General features: G+C 40.6%; 1 protein-coding gene across 3 annotated transcripts in view; it reads left to right on the forward strand.

The window, feature by feature from the left end:
• The first annotated feature begins 4,939 nt into the window (after window positions 1-4,939).
• Window positions 4,940-21,669, forward strand: part of LOC138805029 (vacuolar protein-sorting-associated protein 36) — a 33,207-nt gene continuing 16,477 nt past the window's right edge. For 2 of the 3 annotated variants that reach the window (XR_011365412.1, XM_069989599.1), the window contains exons 1-6: window positions 4,940-5,082; window positions 15,251-15,319; window positions 16,641-16,711; window positions 19,464-19,578; window positions 20,882-20,971; window positions 21,505-21,591. Coding sequence is in view for 2 of the 3 variants with exons in the window: in XM_069989599.1 (XP_069845700.1) it covers window positions 4,987-5,082; window positions 15,251-15,319; window positions 16,641-16,711; window positions 19,464-19,578; window positions 20,882-20,971; window positions 21,505-21,591 (528 nt within the window). In the remaining variant the exon portion in view is untranslated. The remainder of the gene's footprint in view (window positions 5,083-15,250; window positions 15,320-16,640; window positions 16,712-19,463; window positions 19,579-20,881; window positions 20,972-21,504; window positions 21,592-21,669) is intronic. The other variant, XM_069989600.1, reaches the window with a different exon arrangement.

Raw genomic sequence — 21,669 nt, forward strand, 5'->3', positions numbered from 1 at the left:
CCACCATATTTGGCCCTTCCCATGCCTTTAAGCTACATAAGTATCAGATGCAAACACAGAGAAGAGAAGGGAATAAAATGAGGATAGCTCTTCCTCCCCACAAGGTTGCCTTTCATTCTTCTGGGACGATGAAATGCTTATTAGGTATTTTGTGTGTTTATACATTTAAGTGTGTGCTACCACAATCATTCAGTCCTATTTATCCAAAGATATCACCTAGCTAACTAAAACCCATACGAATATCTAGTCCACAATATGTAATTACATAATTCAGAGCCAGGAGGTTTTAGGGGCAGGTGTGGAGAATATGTCTTTCTGGTCTGAAGCTTGGAATTTACAGTTAGGCTGCATTGGACCTCCCTCCCATCTGGTTTGAAATGTGGGAGTGAGGCAGGAAAAATTTTTTAGCACTCATTGCAGCCAGTTTTTCTCACTTTTTCTACTTTTTTTTCCTCCCCAGACAGTACCTGGGCTTGAAATCATGGACTTGTGCTTATACTCTCACTTGGCTTTTTCCACTCAAGGCTGGTGCTCTACCACTTGAGTCATGCCTCTAGCTTAGCTTTTTTGCTGATTAATTAGAACTGGAGTTTGGAGGACTTCTCTGCTCAGGCTGGCTTCAAACTGTCTCAGCCTCATGAATAGCTGGGATTACAGGAGGTTTCTAAAGAGAGCTTGTTAATAAGAACTGGTTTGGGGATCTTTGGGGGAGGGTTCCTTTTTATTTGATGAAACAATTTTTAGTATAACATTGCCAACATTGGGAGAAGCAGCAAATAATCATGCCTCAGTCTCTTTGCCTTAGTGCCAGCCCTGTAGAACTTAAGGGGGTGGGGGAGACGTTTCTCTTATTGGCAGAAGAGAAAGAGTGGAATACTTAGACCCATCATAGGTACTCAATAAGGTTTCTGAATATTTGTCAAATGAATGAGTAGACTGAGAACCCAGAGGCCTCAGAGGTTCTCAATTTATTGACTCAATTATTTCTAGGATCCTGGGGAGATCCTGCCAAGTGAGATTCTAATAGGCTGATACCTTAATACAGGGTATCTCACACAGATACATATGTGCCAAAGCTATCCTAAGACACTTAAGAAACAGCTTACTGAAGACAGAAGGCAATGATAGAGTGCTTGTTGAGAATGTGCAAGGCTCTGGATTTGATCCCCAGAATGAGGATGGGGGGGCAGGTGACTCACCTGTAATCCTAGCAACTGAGGAGGTAGATATTGCGAGGGTTATATAGTTCAAGGCTGGCCTGGGCAAAATGTTATCAGAGCCCATTTCAACCAATAAAAATCTGGGCATGAACTGGTAAAATAAGTCCCCAGTGTGTAGTATGCTCTAACAAGATAACCCTAAAGGAAAACTATGTTAGTTGTAGGAAAAACATAGGTTGTCCATTTATGATGAAAAATATATAAATGAAATGAAAGGGCCAGCAGCCATGGACAGTTTGCATAGGCCAGTCAATAAGTAATTATAGATCTCTATTGACATATTCTCTACAGCAAATTCATATTAAGTACAAATATTACATTTATATTTATATTAGTTAAAAACAAGTAAATGAACATGATAAAATATGAGTTCAATATTGAAATTGTCACTGGATGGAGGTGAGGTTTAGTGAAGCTTCCCTTTAAGTATAGGAAATCTTCACTTAGGGTCTTTGACTTTGATGACAGAATAAGAATTTCTGGACAAGTCACAATGGTAAGAAAATTGGCAGAGTTTTTTTTGAGTAAGTAAACAAGCAGGCAAGCAGACAGACACAAAAGCAGACAAACAGAAGGGCAGAGTGTGGATGCTCTCATAGGGACATAGAAACACAGACACACAGACACAGACACACACACACACACACACACACAGACACACACACACACACACACACACACACACACACACACACACACACACACAGAAAGAGAGACAGACAGATATGCACATAAGGAGATACCCAGAGAGACACACAGCTCCTTGGGCTGCTGGGGTACTTATAGGGTAAAGGGGGTCTGGCTTCAAGTTATGTTAGGTGTTTTTTTTGTTTTTTTTTTTTTTTTGTTTTTTTGGTCATGGGGCTTGAACTCTAGGCCTGGGTGCTGTCCCTGAGTTCTACAGCTCAAGGTGAGTGTTCTATCACTTAAGCCATAGTGCCACTTCCAGTTTTCTGGTGGTTAATTAGAGATAAAAGTGTTAAGGACTTTCCTGCCTGGGCTGGCCTGAACCATGATCCTCAAATCTCAGCCTTCTGAGTAGCTATGATTACAGGTGTGAGCCATTGGTGCCTGGTAAAATAAGTGCTTTGTCTTTGCTTTGCTTTGTTATTCTCTGAGTTTCCAGGTAAGAATGCATCTTGCATTTTGTTATTTCCCTTCTCCTCCCCAAATTAGAAAAATGTATATACAAGATGCAGGGCACCAGAATCAAAGACAGTGAAAGAAAGGGTTATACCATGGGGGAAGAACATACAAAAGAAACAAAAATCACATAATACATTATAAATACGTTAATAGCAAAAAAGAAAAAAACCACTTGTGTCTCTATCTTGGGATTCATTTTGCTTAACATCATCTTATTTGGTCATATGTACATAGCTTTTGACCTTTTCTGCTTGTCCTAGACATTTACTAGTTATTGCAAATAAGGGAAACCATGGGATTTATGTTTCTTTGGGCCTGGCTTATTTCACTTAATATAATTTTTTCCAAGTCTTTCCATTTCCTAACAAATGGGGCGATGTCATTTGTTCGGATGGAGGCATAGAATTCCATAAGGTATAGGTTTATCCATTGTAACAATGAGCTGTACAAGACACTATGTTGTAAACAAACTTTAAAACTGGGGGGGGGAGGGGGAGGAGTTGGGGAGGTGAGGAGGGAAGGGATGGTAGGGGAAAAACAAAGGAGGAGGTAACAATGCTTGATAGGAAATGTACTCATTACCTTACTCATATAACTGTAACCCCTTTGTACAGTATTTTTGCAATAAAAACATATATAAAAATATCCCCTTTAGATATGAATATTTGATCCACTGGAAAAGAATACAGTTGATTATTCTTTTCAAAAAAGAAGAAGAAGAATGCATCTTGCTAGCGGGGTGTTGGAGGCTCATGCCTGTAATCAATCCTAGATACTCAGGAGGCTGAGATCTGAGGATTGCAGTTCAAAGCTAGCTGGGGTAGGAAAGTCCGTGAGACTCTAATCTCCACTTAACCACCAGAAAACTGGAAGTAGTGTTGTTGCTCAACTGGTAAAACACTCATCTTGAGCTGAAGATCTCAGGGACAGCTCCCAGGCCTAGAGTTCAAGACCCTCTACCAAAAAAAAAAAAAAAAGCATCTTGTCAAAAAGCAGATTGTAATATCTGAGTTACTATTCACTGGCAGAAATTTCCTCCTATTGACTGGCCTCAGTCCCTCCTGCTGTTGGAAATTTACTCTCTTCCCTGAACCCCTTTTCCCTGGGAAAAGAAATATGCATGGGAATAAAAATGTGAAATCAGAAAACAGAACAAAGTTTTTGATTAAGGGCAAAAACCCCTTGGTAAAGAAAAACTCCAGATAAAGGCTGACAGCCTTTGTCCCTTCTCCATCCTTGCTAAAAAGCAAAAAAACGGAAACAACACAAAAACCCAACTTTCCCTCACTCAAGTTTACCAAGCTGTCAGTAACTCAGTATTGAACAGTAACTCAGATATTACACAGATCCTTATCTTTGAGCTAGGAGGTGTCCTGCTATCTGCATTTTGGGCACCCTGTTAGACAATTGTTAATCCTTGGGTGAGAAATGCATCCCTCCCCTGTTGTCTTTCTCTGAGACAAAAGATAGCATTTCTAAGTGTTTTCTTTCTTTAGTCTTTTCTTTCTTTCTTTCTTTCTTTCTTTCTTTCTTTCTTTCTTTCTTTCTTTCTTTCTTTCTAGATTTCTTTCTTTCTAGATTTCTTAGTTTCTAAATACCATATTTCTGAATTGCCTTCACCAGGCCTCAGTTTCCTTAAGTTGTCCTGTTTCATTTTCCCCTAAAATGACTTTTGTTCCCTTAATCTTAAGGGAAATACATGAAGGAATATCTACTATATTTGCTGGAAGCTGACCATACGTCATTTCCCCCTAGTCTATCTGGCTTCAAAATCACATATAATTGATATGAGGTATCAATATAACACATATGATGTATCATATATTTATCATATATTTATCATATATTTATTGAGGATGTTTAAAAAAATAATCTTAAGAGGGCTGGGAAAGTGGCTCAGTGGTAGAGCGCTTGCCTTGCATGCATGAGGGCCTTGGGTTCGATTCCTCAGTAACACATAAGCAGAAAAAAGCTGGAAGCAGGAAGTGGCTCCGTGGCTCAAGTAGTAGGGCACTAGGCTTGAGCTGAAGAGCTTAGAGGCAGCGCCCAGGCCCAGAGTTCCAGCCTCCACGACCAGCAAAAATAAATAAATAATCTTAAGAAAGAAAACATCAGTTTAAGGTACTACCTACCATGCTGACTACAGGTGTCAAAAATCAATTCCTGTCAAAAAAAAAAAAATGATGGCTACTCTTTGCAGCCTTTAATGACGGTGGCCATGTGCTGGACACCAAACGACAAGGAAACTGTCAGATTTGATGCCGTTCAAGTACCATAGGGATGCCCACTTTCTTTGGGCTTGGGATGGGTCCACAGCCCAGCCAAGGTTCTGAAAGGCCATATGTGGGCCAGGGGCGTTTCCTGTACGCCCTTTACTCCCCCCCCCCCCCAAGCCTCGCCTACTCCCCAGGGTGCGCAGGACCTGGGGCTTCCTACCTTCCTCCTCCCTCCACCCTCCTCCCTTCGTTCCCCCGCCCCCCTCACCTCCCCGCCTCCCTCCTTGCTCCGGGCCGGCCTTTGTCCCGCCCGCCGCCAGGGGGCGCCGTAGGCTGTCTAGCGCGCGGCTCGCGGCCCGGGAGCGCCGGCGCGGGAGAGCGGCGGAGGCCGGCCGGCGGCGGCCATGGACCGCTTCGTGTGGACCAGCGGCCTCCTGGAGATCAACGAGACCCTGGTGATCCAGCAGCGCGGGGTGCGCATCTACGACGGCGAGGAGAAGGTAGGGCGGCGGTCCCCCGGGCCGGGCGCAGATCCCGGGCCTCGAGGTGTGGGGCGCAGGCAGTGTCCCCCCGCGCCGGCCGCGGCCTGGGGCGCTCGCTCGGGCGCCTCCCCCGCGCCGTCAGCGCCCAACTTTGGAGTGGTTTCCGGTCGGCACGGTCGCCGCCGTTCGCCTCGCCCTCCCATCGCCGCCCCCCCCCCGTGGTCATCTTTAGGGGTGCCCCGTCCCTGTGCTCCCTGAGAGCCCCCTGAGGTCATCTGCGGGCGGCGGGCAGGGACGGGGGCGTTGGAGCTTCGGAGTCAGAGCCCTAATGACACGGGGTATCGGGCGTAGATCGTGGGGACAACCCAGTTCCGCCCTGTCAGGTACTAGGGGTACTCACTCCCCAGCCCCGATCATCAGCTCTGCGTCAGGCCAGCAGAATGGAGGCTTGCTGGAACGGATTTCCTGGGTTTTCCCCTTGGCCATGCTTCTCTTGTTTGTTCTTTTGGTTTTGTATTTGTTTTGTCATTACTCTAGGAGTTTGGGGCTTACGTTTTGCAAAGAGGTGCGTGTCTTGCCTTGCAAGGCAGGCATAAATCTCAGGACATGGCTCTCAAACGGGGAAGAAAAGTATAGCATGGAAGTACGTATTTTGTGGATAGTCGAAGCTACAACACTTTTCTGGATGGTATGGACAAATCACAAGTAGAAAAAAAATTGTTTTAAGTCTTTAACCCCTAAGTTAGCACTCGGTGACCCTGATGTATTTTCAGCTACTACCTGTCCTTCCTTGCCATTTTAATGAACTTCCTTCTGTAACGCATGTTGGTATAATTTCATTGACCCCCTGGCTTTTCCTGGTCATGCTTCTAGAATTTTAAGACTTGGGACCTGGGTCTCCTGACTTCTTCTGTAGGGTATTTTGGTGGACAGTTACAGCTGTGATTGTGTTTGAAGTTTCTTCCTTAAATAATTGGCTGGACTTAGTCCATTTACTCACTGCCTTGACACTTTTATTCATTTAAACCCAGATTGAATCCTATGTCTGTTTTTTTTTTGTCTTGTTTTTGTTTGTGTTATTTTAGATTTGGTCTCCAGGCCCAGGCTGGTCTTAAATCTTCCTACCTTAACTTCCTCAGTGCTGAGATTACAGTTATGTGTCTACACACCTGGCCTTGCATCTTTTTATTGGAGGACAAACTAAATTTACTCACTCTTCTTCCTTACCAAGTTTACATCTTCAGAACCATTTTAAATGGGAAGTGTAATCAACCTCCCTGGTGAGTTTTGATTCTGCTCCCACTTTAAAAAAAAACAACAAAACAACAATAGAGATAGGGCCTCAGAGACTTCTCCAATGCCGTTCCCCAAGGGAGCGCCTAGAATCCATGTCCTTGCAGAGCTCTCCACCTTGTTGTTTCTGGGAGTATCTTTGCTGGCCAGGACCTTTGTTTCCCACAAAATAAAAATCACGAATACAAGTACCTGTATGTGGGAAACTGTTGTTGAATCAGAACATTCTCATTTTTTCCTTTGAAGCTTTTATGAAATGTTGTAGCAGACAGAAGAAAAGTCTCATGGGAAAAAGTCTTCACTGCTGGTCCTTTTGTAACCTTTCAATGAATCCAAGTCAGAAAAAAGACATAATGAATCCCTAACTTCCTGACCCATGCACCAAATATGTTAACAGAAAGTTTAACCTCAGTCCTTGTGTCTGGCAAGAGAATAATTCAGACAAGGCATAAAGATAAATAAAGATGGTAGAAAAGTTTATTAGAGAAAAGAAATAATAGCAGAGAAAAGGCTTCTGGCATAGACCTGCCAGGAGAAGACAGCCTTTCAGCCCATCTCTCCCATCTTGGCTGTCTTCTTAGTGCAGAGATTGGCCTTGGGATAAATAGGGAGAATGGATTGATTTTCTGATTGGAGGGCCTCCTTTTGGTTTTCTGTTAGGTTGTGATGCCAAAGATGACAGTCTCAACTTTATTTTCTCATTTTCTGTCCTGTCTTCCTCATTCTCCCTGCCCCCATTTCACTGGCAGGTTTGGGTTTATCAGCTTATCCTGCCATCTGCCATAATCCCTGTTTGGCTGCTGTTCAGCTAACTTGTGTCATTTTGATGTAGTCAAAAACTTTTAACTCTCCTTTTTTTTTTTTTTTTGTCAGTTGTGGGTTTTGAACTATGGGCCTGGGCACTGTCCCTGAGCTCTTCAGCTCAAGGTGAGTGCTCTACCACTTGAGCCATAATGCTACTTCTTGTTTTCTGGTGGTTAATTGGAGATGAGAGTCTCATGGACATTCCTGCTGTTGCTGGTTTTGAACTGAAATCCTCAGATCCTCAGCCTCCTGAGTATCTTGGATACCCAGCTAAGAACTTTTAACTCTTCTGAAGAAGTGGTGCTGTGGTTCAAAGTGGTAGAATACTAGCCTTGAGCAAAAGAGCTTAGGGACAGTACTCAGGCTCTGAGTTCAAGTCCCACGACTGGCCCCCCAAAAGACGTTCTAAACTAGAGGCTATGAGGGTAAGTGTCTTAACAGTAAAGTGCCACTCTAAAGTGAGCTTCCCTACCCCTGTGCTGGAGACTAGGCTTACTCTGTCACTTGTTGAATGTCTGGAGTTATCTGCATGGCTCTTGGTGTGACTTAGGGCCAGAATAGTTCCAGGGCAAAGTGCTGGGTCCTGGAAGATTCTAGAAGGTTCTGGTGCTGAAGACTAGGTGGCTGCTCATCAGCCTCCAGATGTTGTCAGGTTAGACTCCAATTCAGAACCAGTCTTTAAGTGGCTCCCTCAGCCTTGGAACTACAGTCCAGACAGCTAGGTCCTTATAGCTGTGCATGTAGCACATACTCTGGTGAGCATGCACATACATCAGTTGTATGCTCCTGGAGGGCAGAGTGTGTGCCTTCATCATCCTTGTGTCTTCTGGTTCACCGTGAGTGTGAAATCCATTTTAAAAAAGAAATTGGGGGGGGGGCTGGGAAGGTGGCTCAGTGGTAGAGTGCTTGCCTTGCATGCATGAGGCCCTGAGTTTGATTCCTCAGCACCACATAAGCAGAAAAACAAAAGCTGGAAGTGGCTCAAGTGGTAGAGCACTAGCCTTGAGCTTAAGAGCTGAGGGACAGCACCCAGGCCCAGAGTTCAGACCCATGACCCCCCTCACCCCCCAAAAAACAAAAAAAAAACATTAAAAAACAAATTGGGGGCTGGGAAGGCAGCTCAGTGGTAGAGTGCTTGCCTTGCATGCATGAGCCCCAGGTTCGATTCCTCAGCACCACACAAGCAGAAAAAGCCAGAAGTGGCACTATGGCTCAAGTGGTTGAGCTGAAGAGCTGAGGGACAGCGCCCAGGCCCAGAAATCAGGTCCCACGACTGACCAAAAAAAAAAAAAAAAGAAAGAAAGAAAGAAAGAAAAAAGAAATCAGAGGCAGGAATTCTAACTCAAATCTGTAGTTACTTTGGAGGTGGAGATTAGGGAATCCAGTTTCAAGGCCAGCCCCAGCATAGAAGTTTGAGAGGTTTCATCTAAACCAATGTCTGCTTACAGTGGCATATGTCTGACAGACAGTGGCTGGTCACAGTAATGTGCACTTACCATTCTCAGTGACACAGGGAGGCACAAGTAGGAGGATCAAAGTCCAGAATGGTCCAGGCATAAAGTGAGATCCTACCTTATAAATAATCAAGAAAAAAAAAAGGATTAGATATGCGGCTCAAGTAGTAGTACATGAAAGAAAGAAAAGAAAGAAGAAAGGAAGAGAGAAAGAGAGAAAGAAAGAAAGGAAGGAAAGAAAGAAAGAAAGAGAGGAAGGAAAGAAGGAAGGAAGGAAGAAAAAGAAAGAAAATGATGCTGGGCACCGGTGGCTCACGCCTGTAATCTTAGCTACTCAGGAGGCTGAGATCTGAGGATCATGGTTCAAAGCCAGCTCCGGCAGGAAAGTCCGTGAGACTCTTATCTCCAATTAACCACCAGAAAACCGGAAGTGGTGCTGTGGCTCAAGTGGTACAGCGCTCACCTTGAGCTGAAGAGTGCAGGGATAGTGCCCTAGCCCAGAGTTCAAGCCCCACGACCAACAAAGAAAGAAAGAAAGAAAGAAAGGAAGGAAGGAAGGAAGGAAGGAAGGAAGGAAGGAGAAAAAAAAACTCAGAATAGGTAAAGTGTCTATTCTATGCCAGGAGCTTTATATGCCTTGATGTGTGTATGTGTGTGTATGTAACATGTCTTAAGATTTCACTCTTTTCAACAGGTAAATGACTATTTTACTGAAAGAGAAAATAACAGTCACCTACAGTGACTTGCCTGAGCTCAGTTAGCAAGAGAGGCATGGTTTAAATCCCTATTGATGAGCCTGCACTTGTTTTACTGTATAGTAGTTCCCAGTGCCAGACTCTTTACTCCTAATGAAATGGAGACCCACAGTTGATAATTGCGCAAGTTGGAGCTGTCCTAGGTCATCCATCCAATCACTGATGAGCTAGAATTCCAAGCCAGGTGCAGCAAACTGCACCTCTGGTGAATCAGTGTGTGCTGGCTTGTTTATACAGGCAGTTTTCGTGGGCCCAATATATGTGGATAATGTGGTGTTTTCATAAGCAGTGTAGACAGGTCATTTGTTTGAATTCATAGATGATTCTTTTGTAGCCTCAGCTCATTTTAAAACAACAATGCATGGAGATTAATAATATGTAAGGTGGTGAGTTGGCAGTGCATACCAGAGGATTTACAAGGTGTTTATTCTCTTTCAGCTAACAATTTCACTTTTAGGAATTTAGTCTTGGGAAATAATCAGGGAGGCAGAAGAATATGGTGTGAAGATTTCCATCTCAGTGTTATAGGTACTATATTATTAAATACTGGAAAAATTAAAACAATTGGAATGTCTACTATAGAGATTAAACCACAGTACTCCCTACTTTGCAGAAGGATTGCTAACTCTAGCTTGCTGAACAAAAAGAGTTATAACACCATAAATAACATGGCCTTACTTTCAAAGCTTATACATATATGTATGTGGATCCTCTGATTGGTAGAGTTATGAATGATTTCATTTTCTTCTTAGATTTTAAATATGTCTTAGAGTTCTCAAGAATGAGTTAAGTTATATTTTTATAACAACACTATGCTTAAAAAGAAGGAAGGAAAGGAGGAAGAAAGTGGGTAAGAGCTTGGACAGTTGCCTAAATCTGATTAACTTTTAAACAGTTGAAAAGACTTTGGTTCTGAGTAGTAGACGCACACCAGCCCAAACTTGTCTACCAGGTTTAGGTCATAATCCACTGGAAGCCATGACGGGAACTATTACCCAATTTCTTCTCTTGGAGCAGCAACATTTTATATCTGCTCATCACTAATTGGCATGGCAATAGAGCATACTTGGCTTTGAGCTTTAAATTCCAATCCTTGTGCTTGGATATCAGTAAGATAAAACATAAAGGTTCTTAATCAGAACTATTAATTTCCTAATGCCATATCATGCACTCTCAAGTTAATATAATATTGGAAATCTTACTCATTGACCAAAAAAAAAAAAGTAGTTCAAAAAATACCTTAAACTCAGTTATTTGGTTTTACATAATTAAGATTAGCCAAGGTGTTTGATTGAATTGTGGGTATCCAGGCATGGAATCCATAAAGTCTTGTCTCAATGTCTGTGTGTAGAATTTCCTTCCTAGAGTATACTTAAAAGCCAGGCACTGGTGACTCACTGGTAATCCTAACTCCTCAGGAGGCTGAGACTTGCAAAATGCTGGTTAAAAGAGCCTTGAAGCTTGTTTGGTTTGCTTGCTTGGGTGCCACAGAGTCACACCTTCAGCCTTGCTTTTTGGTTATTTTAGCTATAGTATCTAGTGAACTTTTCTGCTCAATCTGATTTTGAACCTCGGTACTCTAGATTCTTGAGGAATTATTACAGGTATGAATGAGCGACCTACACTCAGCATGAAGGAATATTTTTGACACATGTTGCTCTGTGAACTTTTAACAAAAATTAATATATATTTTCAGGTTATCTGAAATTATATATGACAATGATGTTTCTTTTTTTGGGGTGGGGGGTCCAGTCGTGGGGCCTGAACTCTGGGCCTGGACACTGTCCCCCAGTGTCCAGCTCTTCAGCTCAAGGCTAGTGCTCTACCACTTGAGCCACAGCACCACTTTTGGCTTTTTTCTGCTTATGTGGTGCTGAGGAATTGAACCCAGGGCCTCATGCATGCAAGGCAAGCACTCTACCACTGAGCTGCCTTCCCAGCCCCCGATGTTTCTTTTTATTAGACAAAATTGTTATATAGGAAAGCTGAAAGAAAAAACTTAAAATAATCAGTAATCTTCCTGTCCATAATTACTTTGAGCATATTCTATATGATGAACTATGTTAGTATGTAATCATCTATACTATGTTGAAATGACCTTTTCTATCTTACAAAACATCATGAATCTCTTGTAATATTGTCAGTCACATACTTTTCTAATAGGAAATGTATTATGAAAAAGATTATGATTATTTCTGCTAAGAATGATATACAGAATGCTCTAACTGCTTCTTGAAACACATTATTTTAAACTCATGAATAGCTGTAAAACAAAAAACAAAAAAAGCCCCTGGACCCTCCTTAAATGCTTTCCTTGGAATTTTGTGAGGTAGCTTATAAATGGGACCATCCTTGTAACTTTTGAAATAACCAAATAGTTCTGGAAAGTATACAAACAAGTCTTAGAGCACAGCAAATTCTACTTTCTAATAAGGACAGTGATTAGAAGCTTCCAATATGTTTCTTTTGATTTTAACTGAAATGAAGGAACTTATCTTTTGGGTTCTGCTTTTGCTTCTACATTGAAAATGGACTAAAATGGACTTACTTATCTACCTTTCAGTAATATGAAGGTTAAAGAGTTGAACATTTGTGTGTGTGTGACTGTTTGTGTGTGTCTGTGTTACAGTTTAAAAAAAAAACATTTTGTAGCTTTTCAGTAGGCGACACAGTCCCAATACCCTGAAGAGTATGCTTGTGTCAGCTCAGGCTGTTGTACCAACGCCTCAAACCCAGTGGCTTAAACAATAGGGAGTTCTAGAGGCTGAAATTCCTTCATCAAGGTCTGGGGGTCTTTGAGAGTCCTCTTCCAGGCTTAGGAACAACCACTATCTTGCTATGTGCACATAGCCTTTCCTGTGTTGTGTAGAGGGTCTTGTTCCATTTTGGGGGCTTTGCCTGGTGACCTCTTCTCAACATAGGCACCTCCCATAGGCCTCACCTCCAAATTCCATCACAATGGGGGCGTAAAGGGTATGAGGCACAAACATTTAGATTCATTCCAGAACAGTTTAGACATCCCTCTCCTATCTTTATACCTTGCCTTCCTAGTTCTCTCACGGTCTAGAGTATATCACTCCAGAGGAGACATATATAAGTATTTGTGTAAAATATATTGGTTTTTTTCCCTCTTTAAAATGTAAATGTTGTAGTGTATGCCTTTAATCCCATTTATGAGATTGAGATCTGTGAATCACCATTCAAAGCCAGCCCAGGTAAACAAGCCCAGGTAAACAAATCTCCAGTTAAGCAGCAAAATGTCAGAACTGGAGCATGCTTCAAGGAATAGAGCTCCAACTGTGAGAGAAAAAGCTGAGCAAGAACATGAGAGCTAAGTTCATGCTCCACATTTGGTACACACACACACACACACACACACACACACACACACACACACACACACACACACACACACACACGCATTCCCTCCCCTCCCCCCCCCCCCCCCCCCCGCCACCCACATGCACTAGGGCTAGGAGGTATGTCATGGTAGAACACTTGCCTAGCATGCACAGGGCCCTGGGATTAATCCTCAGGACCTGTCCTCCCCACACATATACACACATGGACATGCACATACTATCCAAACTCACTTTTTCTCTTAAGTCTAGAGAATGTAGTCCATTAATTTTAAGCATTCTCTTGAACATTTTAACAAATTTGAAATCAGGGTGAGTGTTAGAATTAAATGTTCTAATTACTATGGAACACCATGGGTATATGAAGAAGCTCTATACCTTTTTTTAGTGAATGCCTATCATGCATTTATGTGAGTGTACATTTCCTTATTGGTGGACATGTGAATTGTTTCCTATTTATTGCTTTTACATACAGCATTGGATGGCCTAGTACTAAATCATCGTACAAGTGTGAATTCATTGTGGAATAAATCCCCCATAGTACAAAGTCTCCTTGAGCCAAAGGATGTTTGTATTTGTAATGTTGACAGATATTAACAATCTCCCTCCCCCCAATAGGCTGTGCTACTAACAAATGTATGAGAATGTTGTCAGGACCCTGTCATCAAATTTTTGGACCTATGTCAATCTTATGGATGAGTCTTACCTCTTCATGTGCTCTTCATTTGCATTTATCTTATTGTCTGATTGGACATCATTCAGTGTGTTCATAAGTTATTTGTATTCCTTTTCTAGTAAGTGTCAGGCTATTTTCTCACTGAAAATATTTTCTCACTGAGTGTTCTACACCTATACTAAGGAAAGTATTCCTTTGTCTCAAATGTGCATTATAGTTGTTTTTACCAGCCTACCATTTACCTTTTGTTTTTGCTGGCAATAGTTTTTGCCATCCAAGGGGCTCAGTGGTAGAGTGCTTGCCTTGCATGCATGAGGCCCTGGGTTTGATTCCTCAGCACCACATAAACAGGAAAAGCCAGAAGTGGTGCTGTGGCTCAAGTGGTAGAGTGCTAGCCTTGAGCTGAAGAGCTGAGGGACAGTGCCCAGGCCCAGAGTTCAGGCCCCACGACCAACCAAAAAAAAAAAAAGAATATATGTAGGGCTCAGAATGGGAATGTCTTAGTGGTACAATGCTTGCCTAGCATGCATGAAACCCTGGGTTTGATTCCTCAGTATCACAATAAACAGAAAAAGCCAGAAGTGGTAGTGTGGCTCAAGTGGTAGAGTGCTAGCCTTGAGCAAAAAGAAGCTCAGAGACAGTGCCTAGGCCCTGAGTTCAAGCCCCAGGACCAGCACACACACACAAAAATATGTATATGCCCCTATATGTAGTTAAATCTTTTTATGTAAGCCTAATGGGTTTCATGACTTCAGGGTGTGTGTGTGTGTGTGTGTGTGTGTGTGTGTGCGTGCGTGCGTGCGTGTGTGTGTGTGTGTGTGTGTGTGTGTGTGCGTGTGTGCTAGTGATCTTTAAACCACAGCTCCATTTCTGGCTTTTTTGATAATTAATTGGAGATAACATTCTCACAGACTTTCCTTCCTGGGCTGGCTTTGAACCTCAATCCTCAGATCTTATTCTCCTGAGTAGCTAGAATTATAGGCATGAGCCACTGGCACCTGGCCTGATGCCTTTCTTAAGAAGGCCTTTCCATATTGAGATTAATTTTTAAATCTTTTCATTGTTTTTTCATATTTTTTCTTGTTTTTCCCTCTTACCTATTTGATGCACCAAGAATTCAATCCAGTACAATGCATTAAGTATTCATCTTTCTATTTGAAAGTTTAGTGCCCTCAGTCATTGATTAAATGTCTATTCCCATCTTTTCTTGTATGCGTCTATGTCTATTCTGGATTTTCCTACTTAAACATTTAAAAATTGTACAAGTTTTTATACAAATCCAGTCTTGCTATAAAATATTGTAGTAATTTTATAGAGTAAAAAAGGTCCCTTTGCTTCCTACCATTACCTCACTTTTATTTAGAGATAATTATTGTTACAGGTTCACTGTGTATAACTTTTGGATCTTTTGCTATGGTTTATGTAGAGATGTGTGTGTATGTGTGTGTGTGTGTGTGTGTGTGTGTGTGTGTGTGTGTGTTAAACATGTGCTTAAGGATTGTTATCCCCACATGAAATATGATACAAATCCCTCCCTCCACTCTCCGCCAACCCCGCAGTCCCGTAGTAGTCTGTATTGTTCCACCTGGTCATCCTTAAACCTCTGCTGTGTCCCCTACACTGAATGCTTCATCCACTCTTCTCCGTCTAGGTCCTTTCCAATTTCTCTGTAATTCTACCATGACTATCTACCTAGTAGCTTATACCTATGAGGCTCTTTTTAGTTTGTGATAAACCTCATTCTAAAATGCTTATGCAATTAACTTCATACATGGTGAATGAGAAAGAAAATTTAGACATTTCTGACACATGATTGATATTTTATCACAATCCTATTTTTTCTAGATAAAATTTGATGCCGGGACTCTTCTGCTTAGTACACACCGACTGATTTGGAGAGATCAGAAAAATCATGTAAGGCACATCATCTGCTCTGGTTTCATATTTTGTTTTGTTTTATTTTATTGGGCCTTGAGCATGCTCAGCTCATGCTTTACCATCAAGTTAAGCTACCCTTTGTTCTAGTTTTTTGTTGTTGGTTGTGGGGCTTGAACTTAGGGCCTGGGCGCTGTCCCTGAGCTCTTCAGCTCAAGGCTAGTGCTCAACCACGTGAACCACAGGGCCACTTCTGGTTTTCTGGTGGCTGATTGGAGATTAGAGCTTCATGGACCTTCCTGCCCAGCCTGGCTTTGAACCATGATCCTCAGATCTCAGCCTCCTAAGTAGCTAGGATTACAGGTGTGAGCCACTGGTGCCCAGCTTGTTCTAGTTTTTAAATCACTTATGTTTTATTTACCTACATGTTTAGTTAAGCATTTACCTTTGTTTGGTAAAGCTGTTTGGATGCAATGCAAATTTCTTTGTCAGTAGTGTGTCCCATGTAGACTCAATGCAATCAGAGAGCAGTTAGGATGTTATCCCTCATTGGACTCAGAAAAGTCTATGTCATGAATTCTGGTGACTTCTGTACTTTACACTGTAGTCAGATCCTACTCCATGCCTAAGTGTCACAGGGGAGTTATTCTCTCACTAGTTGTAAGAGGTCCTTAAAAAATGCCTATGTTCACAGAACCAACCTGCTTTCCAGACTTATTGATGAGAATCACAAGACAGGTCTGTCATGTCGTTTCTCTAGACATTGGGAAGAGCTGCCTCCATGTTACTTAGAAAAAAGAACTCTTCATAATCCAATCCCCATAATTTCTAGAGTGAGTTACATGTATGTAGAACTAATATCTTCATGCCAAGTTCCTACTTAGCATATGTGAAATCCTAAGCCCTAGGACTAGAGAAAAAAAAAAGAAGAAAAGAAAAGGAGTAACAATGGCATATTTATTTAGACAGGTTATTATGATTCCAGGCTGCCCTTGAACTCACTATTCTCCTGTTTCAACCCCCTGATTTCTAGGGTTATAAGTGTGTGTGCACCACACCTGCTTTTAAACCTTATATGTTCTCCTATGCAGCAAAATGCCAATAACAACATTGCTTTTATTTAACTTTTCTGTAAGTTTATCTAAGGAGGTAGAGGTATAGCTCGGTATAGCTTGTATACATCAGGTCCTAGGTTTCATCCCTGAGTTTGCCAAAAAGTAAATAAATAAAGGCAATAAAATGATGGTTTGTTAAAAGTGTTTTAATTATCAAGTACCTTAGAGGTTCATGGCATGCTAATGCTGTAGAACAAGGGTTTCCAATGGTGTTATTGTTCTCCTCTTGTATTGTTTCTTCCTAGGAATGCTGTATGGCCATTCCTTTGTCCCAAATTGTATTTATTGAAGAACAGGCAGCTGGAATTGGGAAGAGGTAAGGTTTATTTGTTGTAGCTTTAATTCACAAAAAATGTTTACTCTTATACTATTGCTCATGTTAAAATAACCTTTAGATTCATTCTTAAAGTATGGCTAAAGTGCTAAAGTTCTCTGTAATACCCTTGGATACTAATGAATAAATAGGTATATGTTAAAAAATATTGAGAACATTTACTTTCAATTTGTGTGTGTGTGTGTGTGTGTGTGTGTGTGTGTGTGTATGTGTGTATGTGTGTGTATGTGATCTATTAGGAGAAATTTAATGATATGTCAGGTCAACTTTCTTTAGTATTCTCTTTAGTTTCCAATCCCTTCATCTCCTCCCAAATATTACCATTTTTGCATTCATTTAAAGACATATTTTTTTCCCTTTTTAACCTCAGAACTTCTGAACTCAAGATGCCTTTTTTATTTGTTAGTTTTTAATTTGATGAAATGTAATAAGTGAATAAGCTAATACAAATATGGACAAATTGACATGACTTTTAAATTTGGGAACTCTTAAACTTCATTTTGTACCATTATCTTGTGGGCTTTTTTTTTTTTTTTTGGTGTGTGTGTGTGTGTGCCAGTTCTGGTCTGGGCACTGTCCCTGAACTTTTTTTTAAATATGTTTTTTATTGTAAAAATACTGTACAGAGGGGTTATAGTTACATGAGCGAGGTAATCAGTACATTTCCTATCAAGCATTGTTGCCGCCTCCTTTGTTTTTCCCTTACCATCTCTTCCCTCCCATCTCTACAACTACATTCTCCCTCCCCCCACCTAAATTGTAAAGTTCATTTTTCGACATAGATCTTTTACATCTCATTGTTACAATGGGTCAACCTTTATCCCTATTTAAACAATTTGTTTTTTTCCTTCTGCTCCCCAAATTATACCAAGATCAAATACAGTGAAAAGAGGGATTATACCTTGGGGGAGGGACATACAAAGCAACAAAAAAATCACGTGGTACCTTGTAATTACGTTAGAAACAATAGCAAGAAAGAAAAAACCACTTGTGTCCTTGTCTTGGGGTTCATTTCACTTAACATAATCTTATCTGACCTTTTCTGCTTGTGTTTGTTTTGTTTTTGTTTTTAAGTTTTTAGTTTTTTTAATTTTTAATTATTGGTTTTCCTTTTCAGGACCTGACAGTAGGACCAAGGGTTTTTAGTTTTACAAATGGCTCAGTCACCTTATAGAATAGTGAGAGCTTTGTTGCTATACTTGATGATATATTCCAAACAGTGCTGGAGTCCTGCTCATATAGTGTATTAAAGGTATTGCTCACCTGTTGTAAAGATGTTCACCATCAAGAAGTAGTAAAGAGTCCTTACAAAAACTGGTCCCAGTTCACTAACAAAAACATGCTTTCCACAGAGGAGGCCTAACTGATGATGTGTCAATTTCACAGTGATATTTAGACAACAAATAGGTCCAAACATAAAGGAAATCATTCAATAGATACACCTGTCATGTGATGAGAAAGAGAAGCCTTTAGGGTTTGGTTTGTAGCTCAGTGGTAGAGTACTTTAAAAGTATCCAGGAAATTTTGATTGGGTTTTTTAGTTTCCCTAATCTTTTAGAAGATTGTTTGTTGAGCAGGTTGGAAAAAATGGAGGAAAACAGACTTATAAAGCTGAACAAATATGATGGTATTTTTAATAGCATAGAAGATAACTGCAGTCATAAAGATAAGTAGCTCATGCCCATAAGACAGCAGCACTTTGAGAGTTGTTTTCCCTATTGACTGAGCAGCATTTTCCAACAAATGACACTAGAATGTTAGTTTTGGATAGGATTTTAATAAAATATCAGCTGGCCAGTTTTACAGATCATTTTCATGTTTTGTTTTCAAATGAATAAAGTAGTATGCTTTGGCAGAAATCATAGACACTCCCTGTTGTCCCCATCCATCCCCGTCCATCTGTCCCCCCCCCCAGAACCCCTGGGGATGACTCTGTAGATGGAAAACCCTAATCAGGAAGTGCTCAAAAACTTGAGCTTAAGTGGCGCTGTAGCTCAAGTGGTAGAGCGCTCGCCTTGAGCTGAAGAGCTGAGGGACAGCACCCAGGCCCAGAGTTCAAGCCCCACGACCGACAAAAAAAAAAAAAAAAAAAAAAAAAAAAAAGTGTTACCTATGGGCTGGGAAGGTGGCTCAGTGGTAGTGTGCTTGCCTTGCATGCATGAGGCCCTGGGTTCGATTCCTCAGCACCACATAAGCATAAAGAAAAAAGCCGGAAGTGGTGCTGTGGCTCAAGTGGTAGAGCGCTAGCCTTGAGCTGAAGAGCTGAGGGACAGTGCCCAGGCCCAGAGTTCAGGCCCCACGACCGGGAAAAAAAAAAAAAAAAAAAAACTTGAGCTTATTTTCTAAAGCCATATTTTTTTATATAACTAGTAACTTGAAACTTTGGTTCACACTTTTAAGTCTTAAGTAGGAATACTTTTGAAAGCTTCATTGATTCTGACAATATAAAATTTTTTGTGTGTCAGTCTGGGGCTTGAACTCAGGGACTGGGCACTGTTCCTTTTTTGCTCAATTCCTGTGCTCTACCACTTGAGCTACATCTCTACTTTTAGCTTTTTTAATGATTAATTGGAAATAAGAGTCTCATGGACTTTACTGCTCAGTCAGGCTTTGAACCATGAACCTCAGATCTCAGCCTCCTGAGTAGTTAGGATTAGAGGTGTGAGCCACCAGTGCCTGTCTGAATAAATTATTTTCTAAAGTCAATTAAATGTATTACACTTGTTCTCTTTAGTGCCAAAATCGTGGTTCATCTGCATCCAGCTCCTCCTAACAAAGAACCTGGTCCTTTCCAGAGTAGTAAGAATTCCTATATTAAACTCTCCTTCAAAGAACATGGCCAGATTGAGGTAAGTTTCCATCTGAATAAAATGAGACTAGAAATGTGTGTGTCTTTTTGTTTGTTAATATGGTACAATAAAAAACATAGGCTTCACCACTTTTTACAGTGTAATCATTTAAAGTCTTAAGCCTTATCAGAGAGTGGAGGATTTGTGTTTTAGGTTGTAGGAGGATTTGTGTTTTAGGTTGTAGGGAATACAGAAAACAGGAGGTAATGGTTAAAGGGAGGGGCAAATAGGCTGGCATGCTACCAGGTTAGCTATTAGTAGGTAGTTTGGTTCAAAAACACAGCATAATGATGAACTGAAGTAGTATCTGAAAGTTCACCAGCCTTAAATCAGGTAGCCTTATCTTGATTAACTCCATACAAATCTAGTTGCATAAATACTGAGGCTTTAGTGTAATACTTTATATATTCTGGGTATTATGTCACTGTACAAATACTCTTTAGACATTAAGAGGTGTGTCTTTATTGAACATCTGTATCATCAATATTTACTGTCTATAGCACACATCATATGCTGCAGGTATAAGTGATTAGAAAAAATCATTGTCACTGTGCTTGAAAAATTGATTTTTGCTTGGTGCCTGTGGCTCACAGCTATATAATCTGAGCTACTTCAGATGCTGAGATCTAAGGATTGTGGGTTGAAGACAGCCAATGCAGAAAAGTCTGTGAGACTGCTATCTTCAATTAATGAGCAAAAAACTGGAAGTAGAGCTGTGGCTTAAATGGCAGAGCACTGGCTTAGAGTAACAGGGATAGTGTTTGAGTTCAAGCCCCATTATTGGTACCAAAAAAAAAATTGACTTATTTTTCCTAAGTGTGTTTACTCCCTGTTTTGGCTTCATGTTTTAACTAAACGAATTATTCTGTGCTCCCTTCATGGAAAATGGCTGTATGTGCCTCATGTTTTAACTAAACAAATTATTTTCTGCTTCCTGTATGGAAAAGATTTTTTTTTTCTGGCCCAGTGTTTGTTTCAGTATGGATGGGAAACAGTCTCTCTCTATGTACAGGATTGTTTAAAATAAGTCTATTTATTTCATTGTCACTCATGTCTTTGTTGAGAATAGCCCACTTTATGTAGAAGGTCAGTTCCTTTTTTTTTGCTTTGTACTTTCTGAAGTTGGTCCAAGAACACAACTTCCTTTGATTTTCTTTGATGTTTCTGAGAATCCTAGGTTTTTTTGCAAATGACTGAGCAGACTTTTATGCTAAAGAAATGTCAATTGATAATTTGTTGGAGAATGCCACAGCCTGACTGCCTCACTAAAGCGTGTGTGTGTGTGTGTGTGTGTGTATGACAGTTTTACAGACGTTTATCAGAGGAAATGACCCAGAGAAGATGGGAAAATATGCTAGTTCCTCAGTCATTACAAACAAACAGAGGACCCCAGGTATGTCATAGCTAATCTGCTCCTTTCATCTCTTAAATTTAACTAAGAAAATCATTCTATAATTATAGAACTTGCCAAAAACAAAACAGTAATATTGTATTACTTTTCATAGTACTTAGTCTGGCCAGCAACCATAGACAGCATTCAGATGTAAGAAAATAGCTTGGTTAATAACTATCAAGTACTAAAATTTTAGGTACAACAATTTTTTTTGTACATCTGACACTGTTAAATACATATTGGCTTGCCAAAGAACACAAATGAATAGGAATTTAATTTATGTCTAACATATGGAGTAAACATGCCATTTATTATGTATTCATTCAGTTTTTCTCTGCTGATTTGAACATCTTTATGTGTAGCCAGAAGCAGACAGATGTTTTGAAAGGAAACTAGATGTAGTTACTTGTATAATTGTTTCTTTGATTCTCTGTAGGTCTTTTCCCGCCATTAAAAACATAGCGTAGTTAACAAAAGATTTTGTTTCCTTCCCATTTTGTGTGTTTCATGTTCTACCTTATTTTTCCCCTTAGCCAGGAAGAGTAAGAGCTGTGGGAATTGTAGGCATTGAAAGGAAACTGGAAGAAAAAAGAAAAGAAACAGACAAAAATATTTCTGAGGTAATTTTTTTCTTTTTAGTTTAACTCAGAGTTTATTGAATGATATCAAAGTAATTTAACAGATCAGTAACTTGAAAT

This window comes from Dipodomys merriami, unplaced genomic scaffold (assembly GCF_024711535.1).
Source record: "Dipodomys merriami isolate MVZ:Mamm:240054 unplaced genomic scaffold, mDipMer1.0.p SCAF_380, whole genome shotgun sequence".
Classification (NCBI taxonomy): domain Eukaryota; kingdom Metazoa; phylum Chordata; class Mammalia; order Rodentia; family Heteromyidae; genus Dipodomys; species Dipodomys merriami.